Below are 24,390 nucleotides of genomic sequence, written 5' to 3' on the forward strand. Positions count from 1 at the left end.
GATACTCAAATTCAGAATCTTCCGCTGTACAGATTTCATGGCTAAAGGCTGTGGACAAAGCTTCATTTTTGCTTGTGGTGCAACAGACCAGACTGAACCTTTTCTTTATTCTTGATAGTTTCTAACCTGCTTATATGATGAACAGGAATGCCTCTGAAAACTTGAAGACGAGAATCGAGGAAGTAGAAAACCAGTTAAGTGATTTAACAGCTGAAAGGTACGAAAATGAGAGAGATAGTCGGCTAACACAAGCTGTTGAGTCTCTCAAGCGTCTTTTTCAAGGAGTTCATGGTCGGATGACTGATCTTTCTCGGCCAAATCGGAAANGCGTTTTTATGATATCCTTTAAATGCTACACATTGCTGCAAGTTTTTTTTTAACTATCTCCCTCGAGATTTTCTTGCGGTTGCTTCATCTTTTGAACTATGGCTTGAGTGATATTGGTAATTCATTTATCAAGAACACATTCTTTTCAGTCTTCTCTATTCAGATTATAAACCCCTTCTTGAGCAGGCAGTAAACATTTTGTATCTCCTGATACTCAAATTCAGAATCTTCCGCTGTACAGATTTCATGGCTAAAGGCTGTGGACAAAGCTTCATTTTTGCTTGTGGTGCAACAGACCAGACTGAACCTTTTCTTTATTCTTGATAGTTTCTAACCTGCTTATATGATGAACAGGAATGCCTCTGAAAACTTGAAGACGAGAATCGAGGAAGTAGAAAACCAGTTAAGTGATTTAACAGCTGAAAGGTACGAAAATGAGAGAGATAGTCGGCTAACACAAGCTGTTGAGTCTCTCAAGCGTCTTTTTCAAGGAGTTCATGGTCGGATGACTGATCTTTCTCGGCCAAATCGGAAAAAGTATAACCTTGCTGTCACTGTTGCTATGGGAAGATTTATGGATGCAGTAGTTGTAGAAGATGAAAACACGGGAAAAGATTGCATCAAGGTACTTATATTATGCATTTGGTGTTCTAATCCTATGCAAGTTATGAACTCATAATTCGTAATTTTTATCTCTTCTCTGCTGACAGTTATTGTTTCAGTACAGGTGAGTAAGATATCTTTACCATATTACTACTCTCTGGCCTATGCCAACTAATTAATGATACTTTAAACACTACCACCACTTAATGATTATCAATTCATATTATTTAGGTATGTAACATATATGCTGTAATCATCTCCATGCAGACTTCATTCCATATAATTAAAAGTTGACACTTTCGAAGCTTTTTCTACCTTGCTTTTACGCAATATGAAGTAAATGTTTAAGACGATTATGGGATGAAATGAGTTTTTTTTTTAATTTGTACTTTGCAGTACTTGAAAGAGCAAAGGCTTCCTCCTATGACATTTATTCCTCTTCAGTCAGTACGTGTCAAGCCAGTGTTTGAAAGATTGAGGAATTTGGGTGGCACTGCAAAGCTGGTTTTCGATGTTATCCAATATCCTTTGCAAATAAGTGAAGTGATATGACTTTGGCATACTCAAGGTTGCCATTTCTCATTTTTTGGATTCATATCATTGCGTGCATAGTTGGTGGTAGCTTGAGATTATTTTAATATATTAACCAAAGATTGAGAAGTATAGAAAGGTATATGTGAGCAGGTTTCTAAATTATGTATTTTGGTCCTTAACTACCCTACGTTCGATCCTGAATTGGAGAATGCGGTCCTTTTTGCTGTTGGAAATACTCTAGTCTGCGACGAACTTGAAGAAGCCAAGGCTCTTAGCTGGACCGGGGAGAGATTTAAAGGTATGTTCCTGTTTCCTTCTTTAGGTGTAATTTACTCATATACTTGCACTAAAGTTGGCTTTACTTCTTACATATCCTGATTTCTATTATTTTTAGTTGTGACTGTTGATGGTATATTACTCACAAAGTCGGGAACAATGACTGGTGGTACCAGTGGTGGAATGGAAGCAAAGTCTAATAAATGGGATGATAAGAAAATTGAAGGTTGGTTTTTCACTAGCTGGTTAAAAGCCTATTAACTTCTGATGTAGTGTCTTAGAGCCAATATTCGTTTTTGCAGGATTGAAGAAAAAGAAAGAAGAATATGAACTACAATTGGAAAAAATTGGATCTATTCGAGAAATGCAGATGAAGGAGTCTGAAATATCTGGAAAAATAAGTGGACTTGAAAAAAAGATTCAGTATGCTGAAATTGAGAAGGTAACAACCAATTTATCTTTTCCAAGATGAGTGGTCTCATATATATATATATATATATATATATTTTTTTTTTGGGGTCAAAAAGTGGTCTCATATATCTTACTTGCTGTTGTCAAGGGAATCCTGTTAGGGATAAGAATGCCATACAGTAGCACACATTTTATCTTTCCTTCTGCTAGGAGGAGCTGTCACTATTCAGAAAATACTAATTGGTGATTTTAACAGAAAAGCATCAAAGACAAACTTCCACAGCTTGAGCAAGAGAAGCAGAATATTACTAAAGAAATTGAACGCGTAGATCCTGAACTCGCTAAGGTAATTTTCTATCTTTTCTGATATTTTGTAGAGTTAAAACCTGATGACAATATGACTGAATGCCATTGGTATCTATTGTAGGCTAAAACTCAGGTCGATAAAAGAATAACAGAAATGAAGAAGTTGGAGAAAAGAATCAATGAGATTGTTGACCGTATCTATAAGGATTTTAGCCAGTCGGTTGGGGTTGAAAACATACGTGAATATGAAGAAACTCAGCTCAAGAATGCTAAAATGGAGGCTGAAGAAAGGCTGGATCTGAGTAACCAGCTTGCTAAATTAAAATACCAGTATGTCTCTTCTGCTCTGTTTTTCTGTTTACATATCAGATCTAGTTAAACTTCACATATACAGTGTTAGTCTCTTTCGATTTATTTTTCCCATGTCTGTGCTATCATAAAGCTCTGATTCTGAAGTCAACCTGTTATTCCTGTTTCTCGTAATAATAAACACGATGTCTGTAAGGGTCAGTATCCTGTTGCCTGTAAAACCTGTGTTAGAAAACTCTGCTACCTGCTAACTGGTTGGCTGAGTTGAAATACTGCTTTCTATTGAATGGAGCTTGAGTTTGTATGATCAGAGTAAATTAGTAATTTAGTTGGTTCATGAGAATCACTTTTTCGAATTCCAGGCTGGAATATGAGCAAAACCGAGATGTGGGTTCACGAATTCGAAAGCTAGAGTCTTCTATCAGTTCTTTGGAAACTGATTTGGAAGGTATACAGAAGACGATGTCTGAACGTAAGGAGACAGCAGAAAAAATTACTAATGAAATCAACAATTGGAAGAAGGAAATGGGAGGTATGTGATTCTATATTTACATTAAATCTGTGGCCTTTTTAGTCCTATGCTTTTCTTGAAATTCAGTGCCATTTTGAGTTGTCAATTTGAGGATCATTCGTAACAGACATTAACATGATCCAGTAAAAGTACATTGTCTGTATCTGACCTGAGTTTGCTTCGGCAATTTTCAACTGTTGGCCTTATGTTGGGGCCCTGTTACTCGATTGATGTATTCAAAGATGATTTTTTTTTTCGTTTCTTTTTAGCGGTTATATGTATTTCCATGCCTTTTCCAACCAATTGCCTGTTTGCATTACGTAATCCTTGATATTTGTTTGTTGATTGCTATGTCTAAGTTTGAACAAATTTTGGGATATACTTGATTTGCTCGACATCTTGCTTAGATGTATGGATACACTACATCTTAATCTAATTCAGAAAGAAAGTTATCATATTGAGATATATACTCGAGGCTGATAGATGGTTGGTGTGAAGATTCAGTATGATTTATTCTCTTGCCCTGTTACTCTCTTTCTTTGCTTTTGCTTATATAAGCATAAGTTACAGAACCATATAATTTGATTATCACCTTACCTGTCTACTGTTCTTTGCCGAGCAAAAAGCCTGCACTGGTTTCTTCTTTCTTAGAGATGTGACTATCTATTGCTCCTGTTTGCAGAGTGCAAACAAAAGTCGGAGGAGTATGAGAAGGAAATCCTGGATTGGAAAAAGCAGGCTTCTCAAGCGACAACAAGCATAACAAAGCTCAATCGTCAAATACATTCGAAGGTACAATGAAGATTCATCAAATCCTTTCCTAAAGATATGTTATGTCTGAGTATGTATACAGTGTACTATACACTAAAGCTTCCGTATGATATCAGGAAACACAAATTGAGCAGCTGATCTCGCAGAAACAGGAAATAATTGAGAAGTGTGAGCTCGAACATATTACTCTTCCTGTTTTATCAGATGCTATGGAGGAAGATGACTCAGATGGGCCACAGTTTGACTTTACTGAGTTGGATAGAGCTTATCTCCAAGAACGGAAACCATCTGCTCGTGAAAAAGTGGAGGCGGAATTCAGGCAGAAAATAGAATCGAAAACAGCAGAGATTGAAAGAACGGCTCCAAACTTGAGAGCACTTGACCAGTATGAGGCTATACAAGAGAAAGAAAAACAAGTTAGCCAGGAGTTTGAAGCGGCCAGGAAAGAGGAGAAGCAAGTAGCGGATGCCTATAATACTGTTAAGCAGAAGAGGTAACTCAAAATATATCTTCTAAAATGATCTTTAGAGCTTCGAAGAAAATTGTTACCAAATATCTGACGACTATATGATGGAACCAAAACCGGACAAGTAAAAGTCTGAAGATTCAAGACTTCAAGTTCTGTGGAAATTACCTGACACAGTTAATGCTTGGATACAGTGCACATAAATGTGCACACATGCACATGTGCAAAGAACACATCTGTTTTTGCAAATAAATTCATATATTCCATTATAGCTTCTTCTGCTCATTTCAAATTGTTGTGCAGGTATGAGCTATTTATGGAAGCTTTCAACCACATTGCTAGCAACATTGACAAGATCTATAAGCAACTAACCAAGAGTAATACGCATCCACTGGGTGGGACTGCTTATCTAAACCTAGAAAATGAGGATGATCCGTTTCTACATGGTATAAAGTATACTACAATGCCCCCAACAAAGCGATTTCGTGACATGGAACAGCTCTCTGGAGGAGAGAAAACAGTTGCGGCCTTGGCGTTGCTCTTCTCCATCCATAGGTATTTTCAACGACCTAGATTTGTAGGTTCATATTGATTTAGTTTCACTCTTTGAATTTGGACTAGCAGACGGTGATGAAATTAGTTATTTTTGTGTCTGGAATGATCAGATTTGTTGAATCCTTAGCAACAAACTTGGATTTGGTTTTCCTGGGACTGACATCGTTTTGGGTTTTCTGTTCCTAGTAAAAATACCCATCTTTAAAAGTAGCTTTCCTTTTCTTTATGATCTGAGATTTGGCCTACGATCGTCTAAAGACAGTAGCTGTTTTGCAAAGGAAGTTAACTGTGGTCGGTTGTTTTAAGGTATTGATGGTGTTGTTTTCCTTTTCCATATTTCAGCTATAGGCCTTCACCGTTTTTCATACTTGATGAAGTGGATGCTGCGCTTGATAATTTAAACGTGGCAAAAGTTGCTAAATTCATTCGTAGCAAGTCATGCCAAGCAGGACGTGACAATCAGGATGCAGAGGATGGGAATGGCTTCCAAAGCATTGTAATATCTCTGAAGGACAGCTTCTATGACAAGGCGGAAGCTCTGGTTGGAGTTTACAGAGACACCGAGAGGAGGTGAGGATCTCCATATCAATAATATTCTTTTACATGCGTCTATTTTTTCTATTGGTAACCATACCAAAAATTTTGGGATTAATATCTGAGAACTACTTGGTGGATTCCATTTGGTGCAGTTGCTCGAGTACAATGTCATTTGACCTTAGGAGCTACCAAGAATCGTGAATTGGGAAGGTTTAGGGTTTAGGTAAGTATAATGAACCCTAACTTTTGTAAATAACAAGTACTGAATGGTGTTGTGATTTTTTAAGGTTTTTAATTATGATGTAATCATACAATGTTGATAGGTACTTTTCACAGTGGTATGGTGATTTATTTGCGATTTGATGCGGCATAGGACCTTATAAGATCTCACACTGTAGGAAAATTGTGGAACTTTTCTTTAATGGGATATAAGGAAACTCTTGATATTAGTTGAATCTGGTTTGACGTCGTATGTATAGGATTTATGAACAAAAATTGGAGACATGTTTATTTCACAAGTAGAAGAAAGAAAGTTCTTTAATTCGGACTAAGAAATCAAAAACATCAAAAGCCATTCTGTCGTCCCATTCAAGAATACAATCTATGTTGGGGCTTGAACATCGGCAAAGGTTTGACCTTCGCAGACTTAAATTAATAAAAAAAACTCGTAATCATATATATTAACGGATAAGATCCAACTAAGTTTCAGAATTTGTCCTTAATTGATGATTTTATGTCTTGATTTTCAAACTAATTATTAAAAAAAAACCGACGGATACGTGTCAGAAGCCTAGGAGTGACATCACTTGCGTCTTCCTTTTTCCATTGTCTTCTTTCGTAATCATTAAAGAAGAGTAAACTCAAATTTCAAAGAAAAAGAAAGAAACAGAAAAATAGAAAATTAAAATAAAGAAACCAAGCGGAGGGAGGAGGAGGAAGCAGAGCAGAGCAGAGAGAAAAAAAAAAAAAAAAAAAAAAACAGAGAAGAGAAGAGAGACTCATCAATCAATCATTTCATTCTTAAGTTCTTCTTCGAGAGAGAAGATTCGATTAATTCGAAGCAGAAAAGCAAAGAAAAATTGAATGGCGGCAAGAGCCAATAACAAATACACCTCAATCAACTTCAACCACATCCTCCACAAAGATCCTCCTTCTTCTTCTTCTTCTTCTTCATCTTCTCCTTATTCTTCCAACTCCTCCCCAGCTTCTTATTCCTCCGTCGCTCGTTCCAATGGCCGTATGCTCGTCCTCACCAAACCTTCTCCCAAACCTCTCAGATCTCCCTCCCCTGTCACCACCACCACCACCCCCATTACCACGCCTTCTCTCTCTCCAGCTCCGAAGATTTCAGATCAAGCCATCTCTGATCCAGATCCGAATCAGATCTCTCTTCGTCCTTTAGGTCATACCGGACCTGGCTCCTCCCTTTCATTTCCTGTTCGAACTCCTGAGAAAGTCCAGGATGTTCCTGCTCCGATGATGTCCATGTCCCCGAAACCTGATAAGTTCGTGCCTCCCCATCTTAGGCCAGGCTTTGTTCGCAAGGATGAGAAACCTCGACTCGACCCCAATCCCAATCTGAATCAGAGATTGCCTAACCAAGAACAGGGATATTTCGGTTATGGACAGACCGGAAGGCCCAAATCGGGCGGGTATGAGAGGATCCGAACCGATCCGAGATCCACCGGAAACCGACCCGGCACCTCCGGATGGTATGTATTGTTCATCCCTCTCGTTTATCATATTAGTCCTTAGCGTCATTCAATAGAGATACTAGAGTGTCTCTAGGGATCTTAGCTCTGCCTCTATCCAACGATCTTGAGATAGATTAAATTCTACGATTTTTGATAGTTTTTGCCTTTTATAACTGATAAGTGAGAACTAATTTGGAAAAAACAAAATTGTCATGAGACCTTACTTGTTTGGCCTAGCTAGTTTTATTAGATTTGTGTATTGGTCTAAAGGTGTGTGCTTTATTAAGCCATAGATTTTGGAATCTATCTGTCCATTTACACACATATGATCTCTGTTTTGGTACTGTAACTAGAATTGATGACTCTTTTTTTTTTTTTTTTTTTATTGTGTGTAGATGAGCTTTGCTGGGTTTGATGTCCAGTTTACTCACTCGATGATGGAGATGACTTAGTTAACCAGACAAACATTCACTTTTCATTTCTCACTTCTTTTGATCAAAACTAGAGATTATCAAAGACCACCCCCGAAAAAGATTTCAGTAGATTTGTACAAGTTGTTGGTTTTTGGGATCAGGGTGATTGATACTAATGACACGATAAACACTTGTCTCACTTATGTTTCATTAAAACTTTGTTTATGTGTACGTACCTGTAATTCTGTTTTTAGCACGTGTTTGTCTAGGTTTTTTTAATCTATAGATTCTTCTATACAGATTAAACAGGAAATAATCAATCGAGTCAACAATTTACCTTTCCTAGCGCTTTAACTGCTTGTGAAATCAATTAAGATATTGTTAGGCTTTCGCAACAAATGCACGCAATCGCAGTCGCAATACAAAACTAGCGGACCAGCAAGAAAGCAGACACAGTACAAACTAATGCTCCAGCAGCAAGAAGGCGTCTTGTGATTGGACTACCCGAACAAGTTTCTCCTCCAGTTGCTAGGCGTGTCCAGAGCCATTGTTTAGACACAAATTTCATCTAGTACAGGGGACGATGCGCACTGGGAGATTGCTAAGAAAAAATTGTAAAAATTTCCTGCGATTCTAGTTTGTGAGTAGCCAAGAGAAACGCCATGTCCTTTGAGATGTCTCCCAGGATTAGCATCAAGTTCGTTAGATCATGGAGATATGCACAGCGAGTCAAGTCCTGCAAAATCCAATTACGTCTCCGGTCTGTCTGTCCTGAAACCATATATATATAAACCAGAGAAAAAAAGATACTTTGAATAATGGAATGAAATCAAGAATCCACCATGAATTATTAGAAGTTTCAGGTATTCACCTCAAGGAGATGGATCCCATTATACTTATCACGCATATGATCCCTGTCACCATAGGCGTAGAATGTGACCATACCAAAATTTTTAGACTAAGAGTTATTATATTTAAACCGGATCAGAATTGAATCTAAAACCAAAAACCGAAGTTTGGTTTTAGTAAGTAGTATTTGAATTTTGCAACTCAATTACAGAAATTTTGCTTTTAAATTTCCATCCATCAATTTGCTATCAATAATAAATCCGGACGATAAAAAAAATTCCACCGATCACTCAAATCAATCATCACGAAAACGAAATAACCCGTTAATTTACATAATTACCCCTCCGTCTCCATTAATACACACACACACTCTGCTTTTATTTTTGAGATATCTCAGCACAAAGCAATCACAAATCTCTCTCACAGATCCAACAATGGGATCTCTTCCACCGCCATCTCTAGATTTCTCACCAATCGATCACAATCCCCTCAAAAATGGCGGATCCAGCCACCACCACCGACAAGAGATCTCCCGCGATAATCTCCTCAACCTCTTCACATCTCAGCAAGATCTTCTCAATCACTTCTTCAAACATCTCGATCTCTCCCAAACCCTAGATTTCTCACGCATTCTCCTCTCCACCTCCGGCACCGTCTTCTTCACCGGCGTCGGCAAATCCGCTTTCGTCGCCAACAAGGTTTCCCAGACGCTCGTCTCTCTCAGCTTCCGTTCCTCTTTCCTCTCCCCTCTCGACGCCCTTCACGGCGACATTGGCGCTCTTTCCCCTCGCGATGTTCTCGTCTTTTTCAGCAAATCCGGCGCCACAGAGGAGCTTCTCCGTCTTGTCCCTTGCGCTAAAGCTAAAGGAGCCTTTCTTGTCTCTCTTACCTCTGTTTCTGGGAATCCTCTCGCTGGTGTTTGTGATATGAACGTGCATTTGCCTCTTCAGAGAGAATTGTGTCCTTTTAACCTCGCTCCGGTCACCTCTACGGCGATTCAGATGGTGTTTGGTGATACCATCGCCGTTGCTCTCATGGCCGCTAGAAATCTTTCCAAGGAGGAATACGCGGCGAATCACCCCGCCGGTAGGATCGGCAAGAGTTTAATCTTCAAGGTCTGCTCTCTCACCTTTTAGAGTTTTTGATTTGGCTATATAGATAAGCTTATGAACATGTAGGGTTTGGTATATATACAACAATGAGGGCGATGAATAAGAATCTATTGGGATGGCGTTTGTTATATAGGTGAAGGATGTAATGAAAAAGCAAGAAGAGCTTCCTGTGTGCAAAGAAGGAGACTTGATCATGGATCAATTAGTGGAGCTGACCAGCAAAGGATGTGGTTGTTTGCTTGTGGTTGATGAACATCATGGTTTGATCGGTACATTCACAGATGGAGATCTTCGCCGGACTCTCAAGGCAAGCGGAGAAGCAATCTTCAAACTCAGTGTTGGAGAAATGTGCAACAGGTGAGGAAGAATACACTCTGTTTTTTTTTTATTAGATCTTAGAAACGTTTTGGTGTATGTTTTGATGATTGATTTTGAAATCTTTTGTGTGTAAAACAGGAAGCCTAGGACAATTGGACCAGAAACAATGGCAGTTGAAGCTATGAAGAAAATGGAGTCACCGCCATCGCCTGTACAGTTTCTTCCTGTGATCAATGAAGATAACACCTTGATTGGAATTGTTACATTGCATGGTTTGGTTTCAGCTGGTCTCTGAAACACGAAGCAGGTGCCTCTATATCACGTTTTATATAGTTGATTCTTTTAATATTTGGTGTATTTCGATATTCACAGCCAGTGAATTGTACTGTGCCCCTAGTAGTACTTCATCATGTATTGTCCATCATTTACTCAAAAAGATATGTGTAGAGAGTATAAGAAAATACTTGTATCTTTGTCCTATCTTACCTTCATAATCATTACACGTGCTTTCATATATGCCTTAAGAAGCTACCTCCAACATCTTTTGTCACACTGCGCATAGCACCATTTTGATTGGACCATTTATAGAAGGTTTTGTTTTTGGTTGAACAAAGATTGGCTGAAGAAACTGAAACAATGCAGTGTTTGTTTACAACCACTAGATATTACACAATTTTGCTTAGTGTTACTGTTGGATGTTTGACTTTAACATGTCTTCTTTAGTTCAGTGGTGACAATGGCAAACACAGTTTAATCATATTGAACACCAGAGAGCGGTTCTAAAAAATCTGAAATCCAAACCAATGCAAGTATGTAAAAGAATCAGATCCTATTGCATTTAACGATCAGTAATAAGTTAACATAAGGAACAACTTGAGTTGCTAGTGAGAAGAAATCTGAAGAAAGAAAGAAAGAAAGAGAGGTAAAGAGATAACAAAGATACAAGTATTAAAAAAATTACAATGTCTTGTAGAATATCTATGCGGTTGGCACCGTGTTGTTACTGTTGTTGTTGCTGGTGCTGCTGACTTCATCATTTTGCTCGTTCTCACCGGACATTTCCTCGAGAGACTTTCCTTTAGATTCAGGAACCAATAATGTAAAAGCCATCCCCAAAAGATTAACCACACCCAAAACAATGAGCGAGTTCTTGACTCCAATGCCCGGAGGATATCCATGTTCTGTCTTGTTCTTGTCGGGACTTTGTGCTAAGTACAAGAACCCAAAAGCACCAACCATTGCTCCTAGTTTTCCAGAAGCCGCGGAAATTCCATGGCAGGTTGATCTAAACCTAGCCGGGAAGATCTCAGCGGGCACGACGAAAGTTGTTGCATTGGGTCCAAAGTTTGCGAAGAAGAATGTTAAAGAGTACATTGCCACAAACCCGATTCTGTTTTCCTTGTGAGTCCAATGGTCGTAAGGAATGGCGAGAGCGAACATAAAGACGGTCATGAAGAAGAAACCCATCATCTGTATCGCGAATCTACCAATCACATCGATGAAGGCCACAGTGAACCAGTAACCAGGTACCGTACTGCACAAGGCGATTAGGGTTTGTGCACGTGCGATCTTGAATACCTCTTGAATCGCATTCATCGTCTGTGCCGGAGGGATCCATCCGATCGCACTGAAAATATCTTTCTGGAAAAGGTTCTGACTGTAGAAGGCAATGTCGAGTAGGAACCATGTGCTTGTGGTTCCGAGCAAGTGAAGGCCATGGCGTTTCATGAACTCCTTTGAGAACAAGCCAAACGAATTAGACTTATCTTCACTTTTCTGCTGCTCTGCTTCGATCTCCACTTGCAAAACCTTAGACATGTTGGAAGCAGCTAGTTTCGCGTCCTTAGCTACAAGAGCCGTGTACCGTGCGGTCTCAGGCATCTTCGACCTCGAGTAATACGTCATTGCAGCTGGTAAAGCACCGACCATCAGAATGATCCGCCACACGTAATCTGCCTGAGGAACCGTGGATGCCAAGGCATCTACTTGATAGGCTGGAGATGGAAACTTAGCCTCGAAAGCCGCAGACACGATGATGGCAAATATCCCCCCGGTCAAGATTCCAAACCCTTGCATAGCAAAGACCGCAGCTATGAATGCGCCGCGGGTCTTTTTATTGGCGTACTCCGACATAATTGTGGCGGATAATGGATAATCACCACCAATGCCGAAACCGAGCCAGAACCGGAAGAAACAGAGCGTGGTCATCACTGTTTTCGGGGTACTCCCAAAGGATAGACCCGAGGCGATGGAGCAAAGGACCATAACCATGAGGGTCATGCCGTAAACTTTTTTCCTCCCGAGTTTGTCACCAAGCCAGCCGAAGAAGAGCTGACCCGCTAGTGTACCACAAAAGGCGACTCCGTTCACCGCCGCGGAGACGTTGGGAGGCAGCGTTCCGGGCTTCACTGAGCCGTCCACGTGGTAGTAAATGCGACCAAGAAGCTTAGTGACGAGGGAGATACAAAAAAGATCGTAAGCGTCGGTGAAGAATCCCATACCAGCGATGATAATCGCCGTGAAATGGTACCATTGTGTTTTGGCGACGTCGAGTGCATTAAGCACGTTTAGCTGATCTCCTGCCATTGCTCTCTTTCTCTTCTTTCTCTGCGTTAATTTTGATGAGAAAATACAATCAGTATATATTGACATTTTATCTATAAGCATTAAAAAAAGGATTTAAGAATTCGCCACAAGTGTTATAATGTTATAATAATGGTGGAACAAAGACTAACAATTTCAAGATTTTCTAACCAAAAAAAAAAAAAAAAAAATTTCAATTTCATCCGAGTATTAATGTCTTTTTCGCTCAAGTATTTTGCAAAGGTTGACTTGTAACGTGTGGAACTAAAAAGGTGACACAAAGTAAGATGGTGAGGCACACCGACAAGAATTTAATCATCCCATGATATTCAACAATCAACATACAAGACAAACCAAGCTCAACGACAAAGTTAAAAAAAAAAAAAAATTCCTTCACAAAGCATTACGGAACTCTTTTAATTTTGTGTTTTGTATTTGCAAGAAAGGCACAAAAAAAAAATGATCAAAGTATTAAATTAGAAATGGTTTGAAATAATAAAGTTTCAATCTCAAAACTTCCATGCACACAAACACACACACACAAAAACAAAAACAAAAAATCACAAATTTTCGACTGTCAAAACATTTGATGATGATCAGCTATTATTAAAACTGTATGAATCGCTTACGAAACTATTATAGACAATATACACAAACGCATGCTACATACACACATACACACACACACACACACACACTGACACACACGAAAATAATGTGTTTTATCAACAAGTTTGTAAAGTTCTTTCAACAAAAAAAAAAAAGTTTGTAAAGTTCTTGAATATCTATCTACTTAGAGGTTGTGGTGTACATAAAATTATAAAACAAGAACCAAACGCGTGCATAACCTCACTTCTCCATTCAAACAACACAAACATAATAATGAAAGAAAGAAGAAACTTACAGAAAGAGTACTTTATTTTGCTTAATTACTTTCTCTGGCAAAACAATCTCTCTCTCTCTCTTATGTGGGGTTGTCTTTAGAGAAAGAAAAAGAAAAGAAGAGAAGAGTATTAATCTGTGGTTTGATGTTTTCTTTTTTGCAGAAAGTGTAAAAGAGGAAGAAGAAGAAGACAGAAGAAATGGGTTGTGAAATGAAAGAGAGGCAGCGTCGGGAACGGCCTACTTATACGTGATCATATTTTTTCCTTTCTGTTTTTGCTTTGACATATTCTTGTGGTATATTCTTCTGACAACGACGTCGTTTCTTTCTCCTTTGACTACTTCTTTCTTTCTCCACCTTATTTTTTACTTGTTTTAGGACACACACACTGGTTCTGTTCTGCGGTTAATGTTTTTTTGTGGAAATTGTTAAGACTTACACGGTTTTTAAAAAAGTCGTTTTAAGTTAATAATTTTCGAATATTCTTAGGGAAAAATAATAATATTCGGACACATTAGCTGTTAATTTCGTTTTTGGTAATTGATCCTAAAATTAGTGCTGAATTTGTAAGAGAATACAAACTTTTAACAGTCGCAAGATATTTATTGTGGTCATAAATAGTAGAATATTGGAAGAAAAAAAATTGATTCTTTTTATTTATTCTTGTTCCCTTTTATACATTGTATCTGTATATAAGTATAAACATAACAACACATTGTAAGAAATTAAAATTATCATGAAAGTTAAAAATGGGATTTTTTTTTTTTTTTTTAAACATACTAGAATCGGTTTAGCAATATAGGTAGAAAGGAATTAGCGGGAACCAACGTTTAGAATCGGTTTGAGTGACGTGGCAAATCTTACACCTTCGTCTTCTTCTTCACTTGAAAAGGCGGAACTTGAAACCCTAGATAGATTCATACTAGCCGTTACTCTCTCTCTCCCTCTCTGACACCTTCACACTTCCCTTTAATCTCTCTGCAATGAGCTCGTCTGTAATCGATTCAAAGAAGCCAGCTATGGTCTTGGAGTCTTCTAATCCTCCTGAGTCACTGTTCTCTACCAAGACCCCTAACAAAATCGTTAAAAGACAGATCTTTTCTTCGACCCCAAAACCTGAATTCGTTGTGAAATTACCCGAAAGGTGAGATTTTTACACTGTTTCTTTAAATTTGGACCCTTTAATTTTCTCAATTTTAATTGTTTTTTTGTTGTTGTTGTTGAACAGATTCGAGATTCTGGAGGTGTTGTTCAATGGGTTGGACACTGCAATTAGATTGCTTAAATTAAAGGGTTCTTCGACTACATTTGCTAATATATGTCCCAAGATTGAGTATCTCACTAGTCGGTAAAGCTATTGACTTTTTTTTACTTAGCTTTTGAGGGTTTAAAGGATTGAACTTTTTGATGCATCTGATCTGTGTCTGTGTTGTTTGGTTGTAGTCGTTTGATGTTGTTTTGGTCAATGTGGGTGTACAGGATCTTCTCGTATGATCATTTGGCTCAGATGAAGCATATTTATCCAGAAGCCATTGAACTAAAGAGAGTTTTGAAGTATGTTGAAGCCACTTGTTGTATGAAACCTAGTCTTCACATTAGCTTGAACACCGACGCAGTTGTGCTTGACAGTACAGTTTGTGGAACTAAATACATGGAACTTAGGAAAGTGTTTCACTCAAAGCTTGTAGATTTTTACAAAGCTCATCCTAAGGTACATATTAGGCTTCTCTGCTCTGTTATTTTAGTTGTAGCTTTTTGAGAAATGCTTGCTTTTTATATCTGATTTGATTCTGTATCTTTTGTTATCTGTATTCAGGATGATATTCCGAAAGAACTGCTTCCTGAACCCTTCAATTCCCCCATAAGGGATAGTTATTTAGATACAGTGAGCGAAGACTTGGGAGCACCTAAACTTGAAGTTGGAGGGTTTGATGTTCATATGGAGGAGATGGAGCAAGAAGAACAAACTGTCAACGATAAAGTGATTCAAGATTCGACTTTATCGGATGGCACTAAGGAGGAGTGCTTATTATCACACATAGAGTCAAGAATAGTTGAAACCTCAGTCAAAGATTTATCCACTCCCTCCAAAGACTTGTCCACACCAACCCGGGTCATGAGTGCTACACCGACGTTGCAGCTATCTAAAAGATGTATTGAGTTTACTCCAGATGGTGGTGTTGATGGTAACTCTGTTAGATCAACAAATGGTTTGGCAAAGGGTACATCTCGCAGTCTGAATTTTGATACTTTTGAGGAAGATGCAATTGTAAAGGATGACAACGGTAACAAAGCTGATGATGATGCCTCTAATAAAGATAGCCTTCTTCAGTCAGTAAAGGGTCCATCTCGCAGTCTGAATTTTGACACTCTTGAGGATGACACAACTGTGACAGATGACATCAGTAAAGGAATCAACTTTGAAGCTGGTGATGTTGCTGATGAAGATGGTCTTCTTCAGTCAGTAAGTGATGCTTTTCCTTGCTACCATTTTGCTTTCAGTTGCTAGCCGTGTTGAAACAGTCATCCTTACTTACCATTGTGTGTGTGTCTTACAGATGGAAGAGAGACCAAAGACTGAATCCGAGAAGGACAATTTGCCACAGCTTGTTAATTTGATTCATAAATTGTTTCACTCAACAAATCGAACTGTCATCACGAAGGAGGAGCTTCTTCACAAGATTATTGCAAACCAAATCCAAATAACCGATAGAAGTAAGGACAGTTAATATCATGTGTTTGATAATGTCCCTGTCTCTTCTTCCTTCACAGGCTCACAGTTTCTTTCTTGTTTGACATTTCCAGGGGAAGTGGAGGAACAATTAAGTTTGATGTTGCAAATAGTTCCGGATTGGATCACTGAAACAAAAGCATCTTCTGAGTATGTTCTTGTTCGGTGAGTATCATGTTCTACCAACAAATAACTATGATCTTTTTGCTTCTTGAGGCACTAATATATTTGTACTTCTTTTGCTTTTTGCAGCATCAATAAAATCTGGGCTGCCGAAACAGTACGTGCAAAACTTGAAGAAGCAACTTCACAGGACATTTCAATTGTCTGCTGAAAAACCCATAAAAACTGAATGTTTTTGCGTTATCTCACTCTCTTAGCTCACGTATCATTATTCTTCACAAAATAGCTTCTGTCTTAGTTGATTCAACCAATAAACTTGTAATATTCTATTTAAAACATAATAACATGTTTGATTATGAATATAAGGAGACGAAACTTCATCTAATGATGAGCAGAAACGAAACAACTTATTCAAGTCTAAGAGTTTGGAAATCTTGGTAGATTTGTGGTAAAGCTGAAGCACTTTAAAAGTAGTTAATTGTGAAAAGAAAGAGAAACAAACTACCCCATGGAACACACTACACTGGAAAGTTGATAAGAGTTGGCTCTATAATTATACGCCTTTACAATGGAAAAATAAAGTAGCTTCTGAAGAAAGAATCTTAGATAGTGGTTGTTCTTTTCTTTATTACTACTCTTTAGAAAGGATTTGTTCTTTGCAATGATAATTTAAAGTTGTTGACATTATCCAAAAAGAAAAATATTATATTAGTCTTGAATGTGTTAATGATTAGATTTATAGTGTTTAGTTCAAAGACGTTATTCTTCTACAACCTACAGTCACACTGTCACACTATATACACAAAAGAAACTATTGAGATTTTCTCATGTGAACCCTCCTTTAAGAGCTTTGCTTGCTCTCTGAATCGCTCTTGTGACTCTCCATATCTCATGCTCAATTACTCCCTCTGGTGCGTCTATGGCAATCGCATCTGCTATTCCTGGGAAAAATCCCAGCTTGCTCTCTGGTTCAGCTGCCGGTCCATACACCTATGCATAAACATACAAACAAGGTCACACATGAGGTTTGAAACAATTGGTGATATCTGATTGAAAAGAAGTTAATGTTTTGAAGTTTACTCACAAGATGCTTGAACCATTCCTTCCCTTTGATCCCTTCTGCATCCAAAAACCCTCTTTCGACGAGCATCAACCTGTCATTTAGCTCTCTTCTCTTCCGTGCTGCTGCAACATCATCTTTGCTATATGATTTCTCCTTTAATTTCTGCAAATCAACCACCAGAACCAAAACCATTAGAAGAGAAAGATTAAAGTTATACGTTTATATAACCAAAACCATTAGAAACCTTTGCTTCATCTGCGACTTCTTTGGCAACCAAAGAGAACTCTTGTATCGCCATGCTTAAGGGATCAACAGAGACTTTCCCTTCTAAGAGCTTGCTCAATGTATCTCTATGTGCCTGAACCATTACACAAAACACAAACTCAGTTTCCTTATATCTTACGTATTAAGGGAGTAAGTAAAAAAGTACGTACCTGTAATTCTTGTGCATAAGAGGTGTAGTCGAATGGTATGAGTGGCTCATCAGCCAAGAGAATTCCTAAAAGTCCCCATATTCCAGCCACTGAGAAATATAGAAAGCAAAGAAGAGAGTTAATTCTCTTCATAGCATCCATAAAAAAAAACAGAACAAAGAGACTTAAAACTAATAGTAGATCGAAAGAGAGAACTAAAAGCTTTACTAGCAACATGGCGGTGAAACAATGGATCTGCATTATGGATCATCCAATCATAGGAGTCAAATGCGGTGTGATAGACAGGATAATCTGAAAAAAAGGATAAACAAACATACATTATTGGTATTACATGCAGTAGAACATCACATTCTGATATATTTTCCAAGACGTAAGGAATCAAATTCTGATTTTTACCTGCTCCATAGTACATGTCAATAGATGGTATCCCGGCATGATGAAGAAAACCGGAAAAATCAGAATCTACTCTACTTAGCCTCTGTATCTGCAGTCCATCAAAACATTAAATTACATTACAAAGACAAACGTAAAATCTGAAATGAAAAAAACTTGTTTGAGCTCTTTCAAAGGATAGTCCACTCACAATGTTATTCTGAGACTTAAAAGTCTCTTCCACTGTCAAGCCTACTGCATCAGGATCCTGTACCTGACCACACAAAGATGAATGAATATTAGAGAGACTTAAAACATTTCTGAACGAAATAAACCAAGAACGTTTTCACAATGCTTGAGAATGCTTTCTTTGTTTAGTAATATTACCAGCTTCAAGGCTTCTACAAGAAGACCATCTAATTGAGGAGTTGCACCAGCAAAAAAACCAGAGCCTTGGACCGCACAATCTACATTAAGATAAGCCACAGCACTTGCACCTAAGTTAAGAACATTTTCTTCAACCCATTCAGTTGATCCAATCTATAAAACAAAACAAAAAAAAAGAGACACAAGTGGTTTAAGTAAAGCCATCAAATAGATTCAGCTTTTACTAAGTTACTGATGATGACTAACCATTCCGAATTCTTCTGCATCCCAACTACAAAGGAGAATGGTCCTACGTGGTCTCCAACCAGATTTAAGCAAAAGAGAGAACCGTCGGCTAATGTCAAGTAAAGCAGAAGTTCCACTGTTTGGATCAACAGCTCCATATGTCCATGCGTCTCTATGGTTCCCAAGTATCACATACCTATCAGCTTCTTCACTCCCTCTTATTGTAACCACAACATTGTGAATCTTCTTCATTTTCATCTCCCCCTAAAAGTTAAAAAAAAAAAACTTCAAATTGAGCTCAATAATCACACTTTTCAACGACAACTAAATCCCAAAAACAAAAACAAATTCAGAATGATTAGTAATAATTCTCAATTTCAGGTCTAACTTTGGACAAAAACGTTATAAAAGGAAACTAAAATCACAAAATAAAGGAATATAACGGAAAATTCCAAAAAGTCAAAACCAAGAAAAACATAACGGAAATACGAAATTTTCAGTTAAACCTGAAACGTCATGTTAACAACGGTCCGACCAGGTCCAACCCGTTGACCAGATCCAACCCGACCCGAATTCCACCACTCAACCGGAGCTCTAGCACCGCCCAGAGAAGCCAAAACGATCTCAGCGTTACGTAGAGACAAAGGCAAAGATAGAATCTTTGGGAACCTCCGAGTGACCAAATCATCATCCAAGCTAAGCTTTTCTCCTCCGACGACTCCGGGCCAACCGGGACTAACCGGATCTCCGATTCCTCTCATAACCGTACCTCTCTCAATACCGCCGAACCCACCACCGTCGTTCTCGGCGTATATTAGCACTCCAACCGCACCTTTAGTCTCTGCTATCTTCACAATCCCTCCTCTTCCCAAGTTTTCGCCTTTCCTCACTAAAACCACACAANAAAACAAAACAAAAAAAAAGAGACACAAGTGGTTTAAGTAAAGCCATCAAATAGATTCAGCTNCACGGTAGTCTCTCTCCTCGCCGTGGTTCACGAACACCACGTTACCCTGCGCCGAAATAGACGGTGAATAAGCATGGTAAGGCCTAACGACCGGAGAGGAGGAGGAAGATGAAGAGTCTCCGGGAACGTCGTTTAAGTCAAACTCCATCGTCGTCGTGTTGCTAAAACGCGCCGTGACGGAGATGTGCGTAGGATAAGACAAGAGAGCTTCGTAGTCGGCGACATGGGTGTCAAGTCCGAGGCTTTGGAAGTGGTTTACGACGTAGTGGAGAGTCTCTAAAGAGGGTTTGGTTCCGGCGAGGTGGGGATGACGGNGAAGCAACTTCACAGGACATTTCAATTGTCTGCTGAAAAACCCATAAAAACTGAATGTTTTTGCGTTATCTCACTCTCTTAGCTCACGTATCATTATTCTTCACAAAATAGCTTCTGTCTTAGTTGATTCAACCAATAAACTTGTAATATTCTATTTAAAACATAATAACATGTTTGATTATGAATATAAGGAGACGAAACTTCATCTAATGATGAGCAGAAACGAAACAACTTATTCAAGTCTAAGAGTTTGGAAATCTTGGTAGATTTGTGGTAAAGCTGAAGCACTTTAAAAGTAGTTAATTGTGAAAAGAAAGAGAAACAAACTACCCCATGGAACACACTACACTGGAAAGTTGATAAGAGTTGGCTCTATAATTATACGCCTTTACAATGGAAAAATAAAGTAGCTTCTGAAGAAAGAATCTTAGATAGTGGTTGTTCTTTTCTTTATTACTACTCTTTAGAAAGGATTTGTTCTTTGCAATGATAATTTAAAGTTGTTGACATTATCCAAAAAGAAAAATATTATATTAGTCTTGAATGTGTTAATGATTAGATTTATAGTGTTTAGTTCAAAGACGTTATTCTTCTACAACCTACAGTCACACTGTCACACTATATACACAAAAGAAACTATTGAGATTTTCTCATGTGAACCCTCCTTTAAGAGCTTTGCTTGCTCTCTGAATCGCTCTTGTGACTCTCCATATCTCATGCTCAATTACTCCCTCTGGTGCGTCTATGGCAATCGCATCTGCTATTCCTGGGAAAAATCCCAGCTTGCTCTCTGGTTCAGCTGCCGGTCCATACACCTATGCATAAACATACAAACAAGGTCACACATGAGGTTTGAAACAATTGGTGATATCTGATTGAAAAGAAGTTAATGTTTTGAAGTTTACTCACAAGATGCTTGAACCATTCCTTCCCTTTGATCCCTTCTGCATCCAAAAACCCTCTTTCGACGAGCATCAACCTGTCATTTAGCTCTCTTCTCTTCCGTGCTGCTGCAACATCATCTTTGCTATATGATTTCTCCTTTAATTTCTGCAAATCAACCACCAGAACCAAAACCATTAGAAGAGAAAGATTAAAGTTATACGTTTATATAACCAAAACCATTAGAAACCTTTGCTTCATCTGCGACTTCTTTGGCAACCAAAGAGAACTCTTGTATCGCCATGCTTAAGGGATCAACAGAGACTTTCCCTTCTAAGAGCTTGCTCAATGTATCTCTATGTGCCTGAACCATTACACAAAACACAAACTCAGTTTCCTTATATCTTACGTATTAAGGGAGTAAGTAAAAAAGTACGTACCTGTAATTCTTGTGCATAAGAGGTGTAGTCGAATGGTATGAGTGGCTCATCAGCCAAGAGAATTCCTAAAAGTCCCCATATTCCAGCCACTGAGAAATATAGAAAGCAAAGAAGAGAGTTAATTCTCTTCATAGCATCCATAAAAAAAAACAGAACAAAGAGACTTAAAACTAATAGTAGATCGAAAGAGAGAACTAAAAGCTTTACTAGCAACATGGCGGTGAAACAATGGATCTGCATTATGGATCATCCAATCATAGGAGTCAAATGCGGTGTGATAGACAGGATAATCTGAAAAAAAGGATAAACAAACATACATTATTGGTATTACATGCAGTAGAACATCACATTCTGATATATTTTCCAAGACGTAAGGAATCAAATTCTGATTTTTACCTGCTCCATAGTACATGTCAATAGATGGTATCCCGGCATGATGAAGAAAACCGGAAAAATCAGAATCTACTCTACTTAGCCTCTGTATCTGCAGTCCATCAAAACATTAAATTACATTACAAAGACAAACGTAAAATCTGAAATGAAAAAAACTTGTTTGAGCTCTTTCAAAGGATAGTCCACTCACAATGTTATTCTGAGACTTAAAAGTCTCTTCCACTGTCAAGCCTACTGCATCAGGATCCTGTACCTGACCACACAAAGATGAATGAATATTAGAGAGACTTAAAACATTTCTGAACGAAATAAACCAAGAACGTTTTCACAATGCTTGAGAATGCTTTCTTTGTTTAGTAATATTACCAGCTTCAAGGCTTCTACAAGAAGACCATCTAATTGAGGAGTTGCACCAGCAAAAAAACCAGAGCCTTGGACCGCACAATCTACATTAAGATAAGCCACAGCACTTGCACCTAAGTTAAGAACATTTTCTTCAACCCATTCAGTTGATCCAATCTATAAAACAAAACAAAAAAAAAGAGACACAAGTGGTTTAAGTAAAGCCATCAAATAGATTCAGCTTTTACTAAGTTACTGATGATGACTAACCATTCCGAATTCTTCTGCATCCCAACTACAAAGGAGAATGGTCCTACGTGGTCTCCAACCAGATTTAAGCAAAAGAGAGAACCGTCGGCTAATGTCAAGTAAAGCAGAAGTTCCACTGTTTGGATCAACAGCTCCATATGTCCATGCGTCTCTATGGTTCCCAAGTATCACATACCTATCAGCTTCTTCACTCCCTCTTATTGTAACCACAACATTGTGAATCTTCTTCATTTTCATCTCCCCCTAAAAGTTAAAAAAAAAAAACTTCAAATTGAGCTCAATAATCACACTTTTCAACGACAACTAAATCCCAAAAACAAAAACAAATTCAGAATGATTAGTAATAATTCTCAATTTCAGGTCTAACTTTGGACAAAAACGTTATAAAAGGAAACTAAAATCACAAAATAAAGGAATATAACGGAAAATTCCAAAAAGTCAAAACCAAGAAAAACATAACGGAAATACGAAATTTTCAGTTAAACCTGAAACGTCATGTTAACAACGGTCCGACCAGGTCCACCCCGTTGACCCGATCCAACCCGACCCGAATTCCGCCACTCCACCGGAGCTCTAGCACCGCCCAGAGAAGCCAAAACGATCTCAGCGTTACGTAGAGACAAAGGCAAAGATAGAATCTTTGGGAACCTCCGAGTGACCAAATCATCATCCAAGCTAAGCTTTTCTCCTCCGACGACTCCGGGCCAACCGGGACTAACCGGATCTCCGATTCCTCTCATAACCGTACCTCTCTCAATACCTCCGAATCCACCACCGTCGTTCTCGGCGTATATCAGCACTCCAAGCGCACCTTTAGTCTCTGCTATCTTCACAATCCCTCCTCTTCCCAAGTTTTCACCTTTCCTCGCTAAAACCACACACCCTTTAACGCTCACTCCGATCGAGTCAAGCGCACGGTAGTCTCTCTCCTCGCCGTGGTTCACGAACACCACGTTACCCTGCGCTGACCCAGATGGAGAGTAAGCATGGTAAGGCCTAACGACCGGAGAGGAGGAGGAGGAAGATGAAGAGTCTCCGGGAACGTCGTTTAAGTCAAACTCCATCGTCGTCGTGTTGCTAAAACGCGCCGTGACGGAGATATGCGTAGGATAAGATAAGAGAGCTTCGTAATCGGCGACATGAGTGTCAAGTCCGAGGCTTTGGAAGTGGTTTACGACGTAGTGGAGAGTGTCTAAAGAGGGTTTGGTTCCGGCGAGGTGGGGGTGACGGGTCAATTCACGGAGGTAAGAGGAGATGGTGGCGTTGGAAGCAGAGGAGAGGAAGAGGCGGCGGAGACGGAGGTCATTATTATGTGGATTTCGAGAAAAGAGAGAAGGAGGAGAAGCGTTAGGGTGATGGAGAGTGTAGAAAGTGGCAACGAAAAGGACAATGATGAAGAGGAAAGCACAGAGAGGTGGTGGTTGATGATGTCGGAAAGGGAATATAGAGATTCCGGCGACGGTGGGTCTGGTGGTGAGAGGCTGTGACATTGCAGAGAGAGAGAGAGAGAGTTAAGTAAAAATGGTTATAATAGTAAGTATAGTGGGGGCTGAGCTAAGTAAGTAGTACAGTAAGTAGTAGTAGTAGTATCTTTGTATTTATTATTAGTATGAATCATCATCTTCGTCTCTTTCTTTTTTGTCTTTTCGTCTTTATGAGTATGTTTATCTTGGTCAAAAACTCTGTTATTTATCTTATTTTTTGTGCAAGAAATTGTATTTTGGATAATGGGTGTTATAAATAAATGACTGATTGAAAGATCAGAGCTTTTTAAAATCGAATTTTAAAAAATGAAGGTGCATGATCCCTACTTTTATATTCCACTAGATTACTTTAGCTTTAGAGGCTGTTAAAAGGAACATTTAGAGAGAGTAGTGGCGACCCAGTCGAATGATGAAAAGCTGCAATTTCTTGCGAGAGAGAACCAAACAAAAAACTGAAAAAAAAGTTTTTTTTTTTTTTTTTTTATAGTGGTGAGAGTGTAATAC

At 38.6% G+C, this 24,390-nt stretch overlaps 6 protein-coding genes across 6 annotated transcripts in view; 4 read left to right on the plus strand and 2 right to left on the minus strand.

Moving 5' to 3' along the window:
* Nucleotides 1–6,061, plus strand: part of LOC104781334 (structural maintenance of chromosomes protein 1-like) — a 9,437-nt gene extending 3,376 nt beyond the window's left edge. Inside the window, exons 6-19 of the mRNA XM_010505979.2 lie at nt 682–952; nt 1,327–1,451; nt 1,653–1,762; nt 1,859–1,966; nt 2,043–2,182; nt 2,408–2,497; nt 2,579–2,787; nt 3,129–3,298; nt 3,960–4,069; nt 4,165–4,541; nt 4,818–5,069; nt 5,412–5,639; nt 5,759–5,829; nt 5,930–6,061. Of these exons, the coding sequence (XP_010504281.1) occupies nt 682–952; nt 1,327–1,451; nt 1,653–1,762; nt 1,859–1,966; nt 2,043–2,182; nt 2,408–2,497; nt 2,579–2,787; nt 3,129–3,298; nt 3,960–4,069; nt 4,165–4,541; nt 4,818–5,069; nt 5,412–5,639; nt 5,759–5,807 (2,239 nt within the window). The 3' untranslated portion in view covers nt 5,808–5,829; nt 5,930–6,061. The remainder of the gene's footprint in view (nt 1–681; nt 953–1,326; nt 1,452–1,652; nt 1,763–1,858; nt 1,967–2,042; nt 2,183–2,407; nt 2,498–2,578; nt 2,788–3,128; nt 3,299–3,959; nt 4,070–4,164; nt 4,542–4,817; nt 5,070–5,411; nt 5,640–5,758; nt 5,830–5,929) is intronic.
* On the plus strand, nt 6,549–8,010 carry LOC104781335 (putative protein TPRXL). Its single transcript, XM_010505980.2, has 2 exons — nt 6,549–7,318; nt 7,696–8,010. Coding segments are annotated over exons 1-2 (630 nt in total). The 5' UTR covers nt 6,549–6,689; the 3' UTR covers nt 7,697–8,010.
* LOC104781336 (probable arabinose 5-phosphate isomerase) lies at nt 8,939–10,523 on the plus strand. The gene is made up of 3 exons (XM_010505981.2): nt 8,939–9,677; nt 9,808–10,031; nt 10,131–10,523. The coding sequence occupies exons 1-3, from the start codon at nt 8,997–8,999 to the stop codon at nt 10,285–10,287; spliced, it is 1,062 nt and encodes a 353-aa protein (XP_010504283.1). The 5' UTR covers nt 8,939–8,996; the 3' UTR covers nt 10,288–10,523.
* On the minus strand, nt 10,803–13,569 carry LOC104781337 (probable inorganic phosphate transporter 1-7). Its single transcript, XM_010505982.2, has 2 exons — nt 13,480–13,569; nt 10,803–12,599 (listed from the first exon to the last, which is right to left on the minus strand). Exon 2 carries the CDS (start codon nt 12,576–12,578, stop codon nt 10,971–10,973), a length of 1,608 nt encoding a protein of 535 aa, XP_010504284.1. The 5' UTR covers nt 12,579–12,599; nt 13,480–13,569; the 3' UTR covers nt 10,803–10,970.
* LOC104781338 (CDT1-like protein b) lies at nt 14,304–16,697 on the plus strand. The gene is made up of 7 exons (XM_010505983.2): nt 14,304–14,602; nt 14,687–14,806; nt 14,938–15,169; nt 15,275–15,922; nt 16,017–16,173; nt 16,264–16,354; nt 16,442–16,697. Exons 1-7 carry the CDS (start codon nt 14,442–14,444, stop codon nt 16,521–16,523), a joined length of 1,491 nt encoding a protein of 496 aa, XP_010504285.1. The 5' UTR covers nt 14,304–14,441; the 3' UTR covers nt 16,524–16,697.
* LOC104781339 (probable glutamate carboxypeptidase 2) lies at nt 20,585–24,093 on the minus strand. The gene is made up of 10 exons (XM_010505984.2): nt 22,888–24,093; nt 22,403–22,645; nt 22,157–22,309; nt 21,981–22,043; nt 21,794–21,881; nt 21,605–21,688; nt 21,398–21,486; nt 21,208–21,321; nt 20,985–21,125; nt 20,585–20,890 (listed from the first exon to the last, which is right to left on the minus strand). The coding sequence occupies exons 1-10, from the start codon at nt 23,890–23,892 to the stop codon at nt 20,726–20,728; spliced, it is 2,145 nt and encodes a 714-aa protein (XP_010504286.1). The 5' UTR covers nt 23,893–24,093; the 3' UTR covers nt 20,585–20,725.

Source organism: Camelina sativa, chromosome 4 (assembly GCF_000633955.1).
Source record: "Camelina sativa cultivar DH55 chromosome 4, Cs, whole genome shotgun sequence".
Taxonomy (NCBI): Eukaryota; Viridiplantae; Streptophyta; class Magnoliopsida; order Brassicales; family Brassicaceae; genus Camelina; species Camelina sativa.

Bases quoted from the DNA above. Each gene is read 5' to 3' on its own strand.
- LOC104781336 (XM_010505981.2), top strand. From the start codon at position 8,997: ATGGGATCTCTTCCACCGCCATCTCTAGATTTCTCACCAATCGATCAC. The intron at 9,678-9,807 runs GTCTGCTCTCTC...TTTGTTATATAG, and splicing joins GCAAGAGTTTAATCTTCAAG to GTGAAGGATGTAATGAAAAA. The intron at 10,032-10,130 runs GTGAGGAAGAAT...TGTGTAAAACAG, and splicing joins GTTGGAGAAATGTGCAACAG to GAAGCCTAGGACAATTGGAC.
- LOC104781335 (XM_010505980.2), top strand. From the start codon at position 6,690: ATGGCGGCAAGAGCCAATAACAAATACACCTCAATCAACTTCAACCAC.
- LOC104781339 (XM_010505984.2), bottom strand. From the start codon at position 23,892: ATGTCACAGCCTCTCACCACCAGACCCACCGTCGCCGGAATCTCTATA. The intron at 22,646-22,887 runs GTTTAACTGAAA...TTTAACTTTTAG, and splicing joins TTGTTAACATGACGTTTCAG to GGGGAGATGAAAATGAAGAA. The intron at 22,310-22,402 runs GTTAGTCATCAT...TTTGTTTTATAG, and splicing joins ATGCAGAAGAATTCGGAATG to ATTGGATCAACTGAATGGGT.
- LOC104781337 (XM_010505982.2), bottom strand. From the start codon at position 12,578: ATGGCAGGAGATCAGCTAAACGTGCTTAATGCACTCGACGTCGCCAAA.
- LOC104781338 (XM_010505983.2), top strand. From the start codon at position 14,442: ATGAGCTCGTCTGTAATCGATTCAAAGAAGCCAGCTATGGTCTTGGAG. The intron at 14,807-14,937 runs GTAAAGCTATTG...GTGGGTGTACAG, and splicing joins ATTGAGTATCTCACTAGTCG to GATCTTCTCGTATGATCATT. The intron at 15,923-16,016 runs GTAAGTGATGCT...TGTGTCTTACAG, and splicing joins AAGATGGTCTTCTTCAGTCA to ATGGAAGAGAGACCAAAGAC.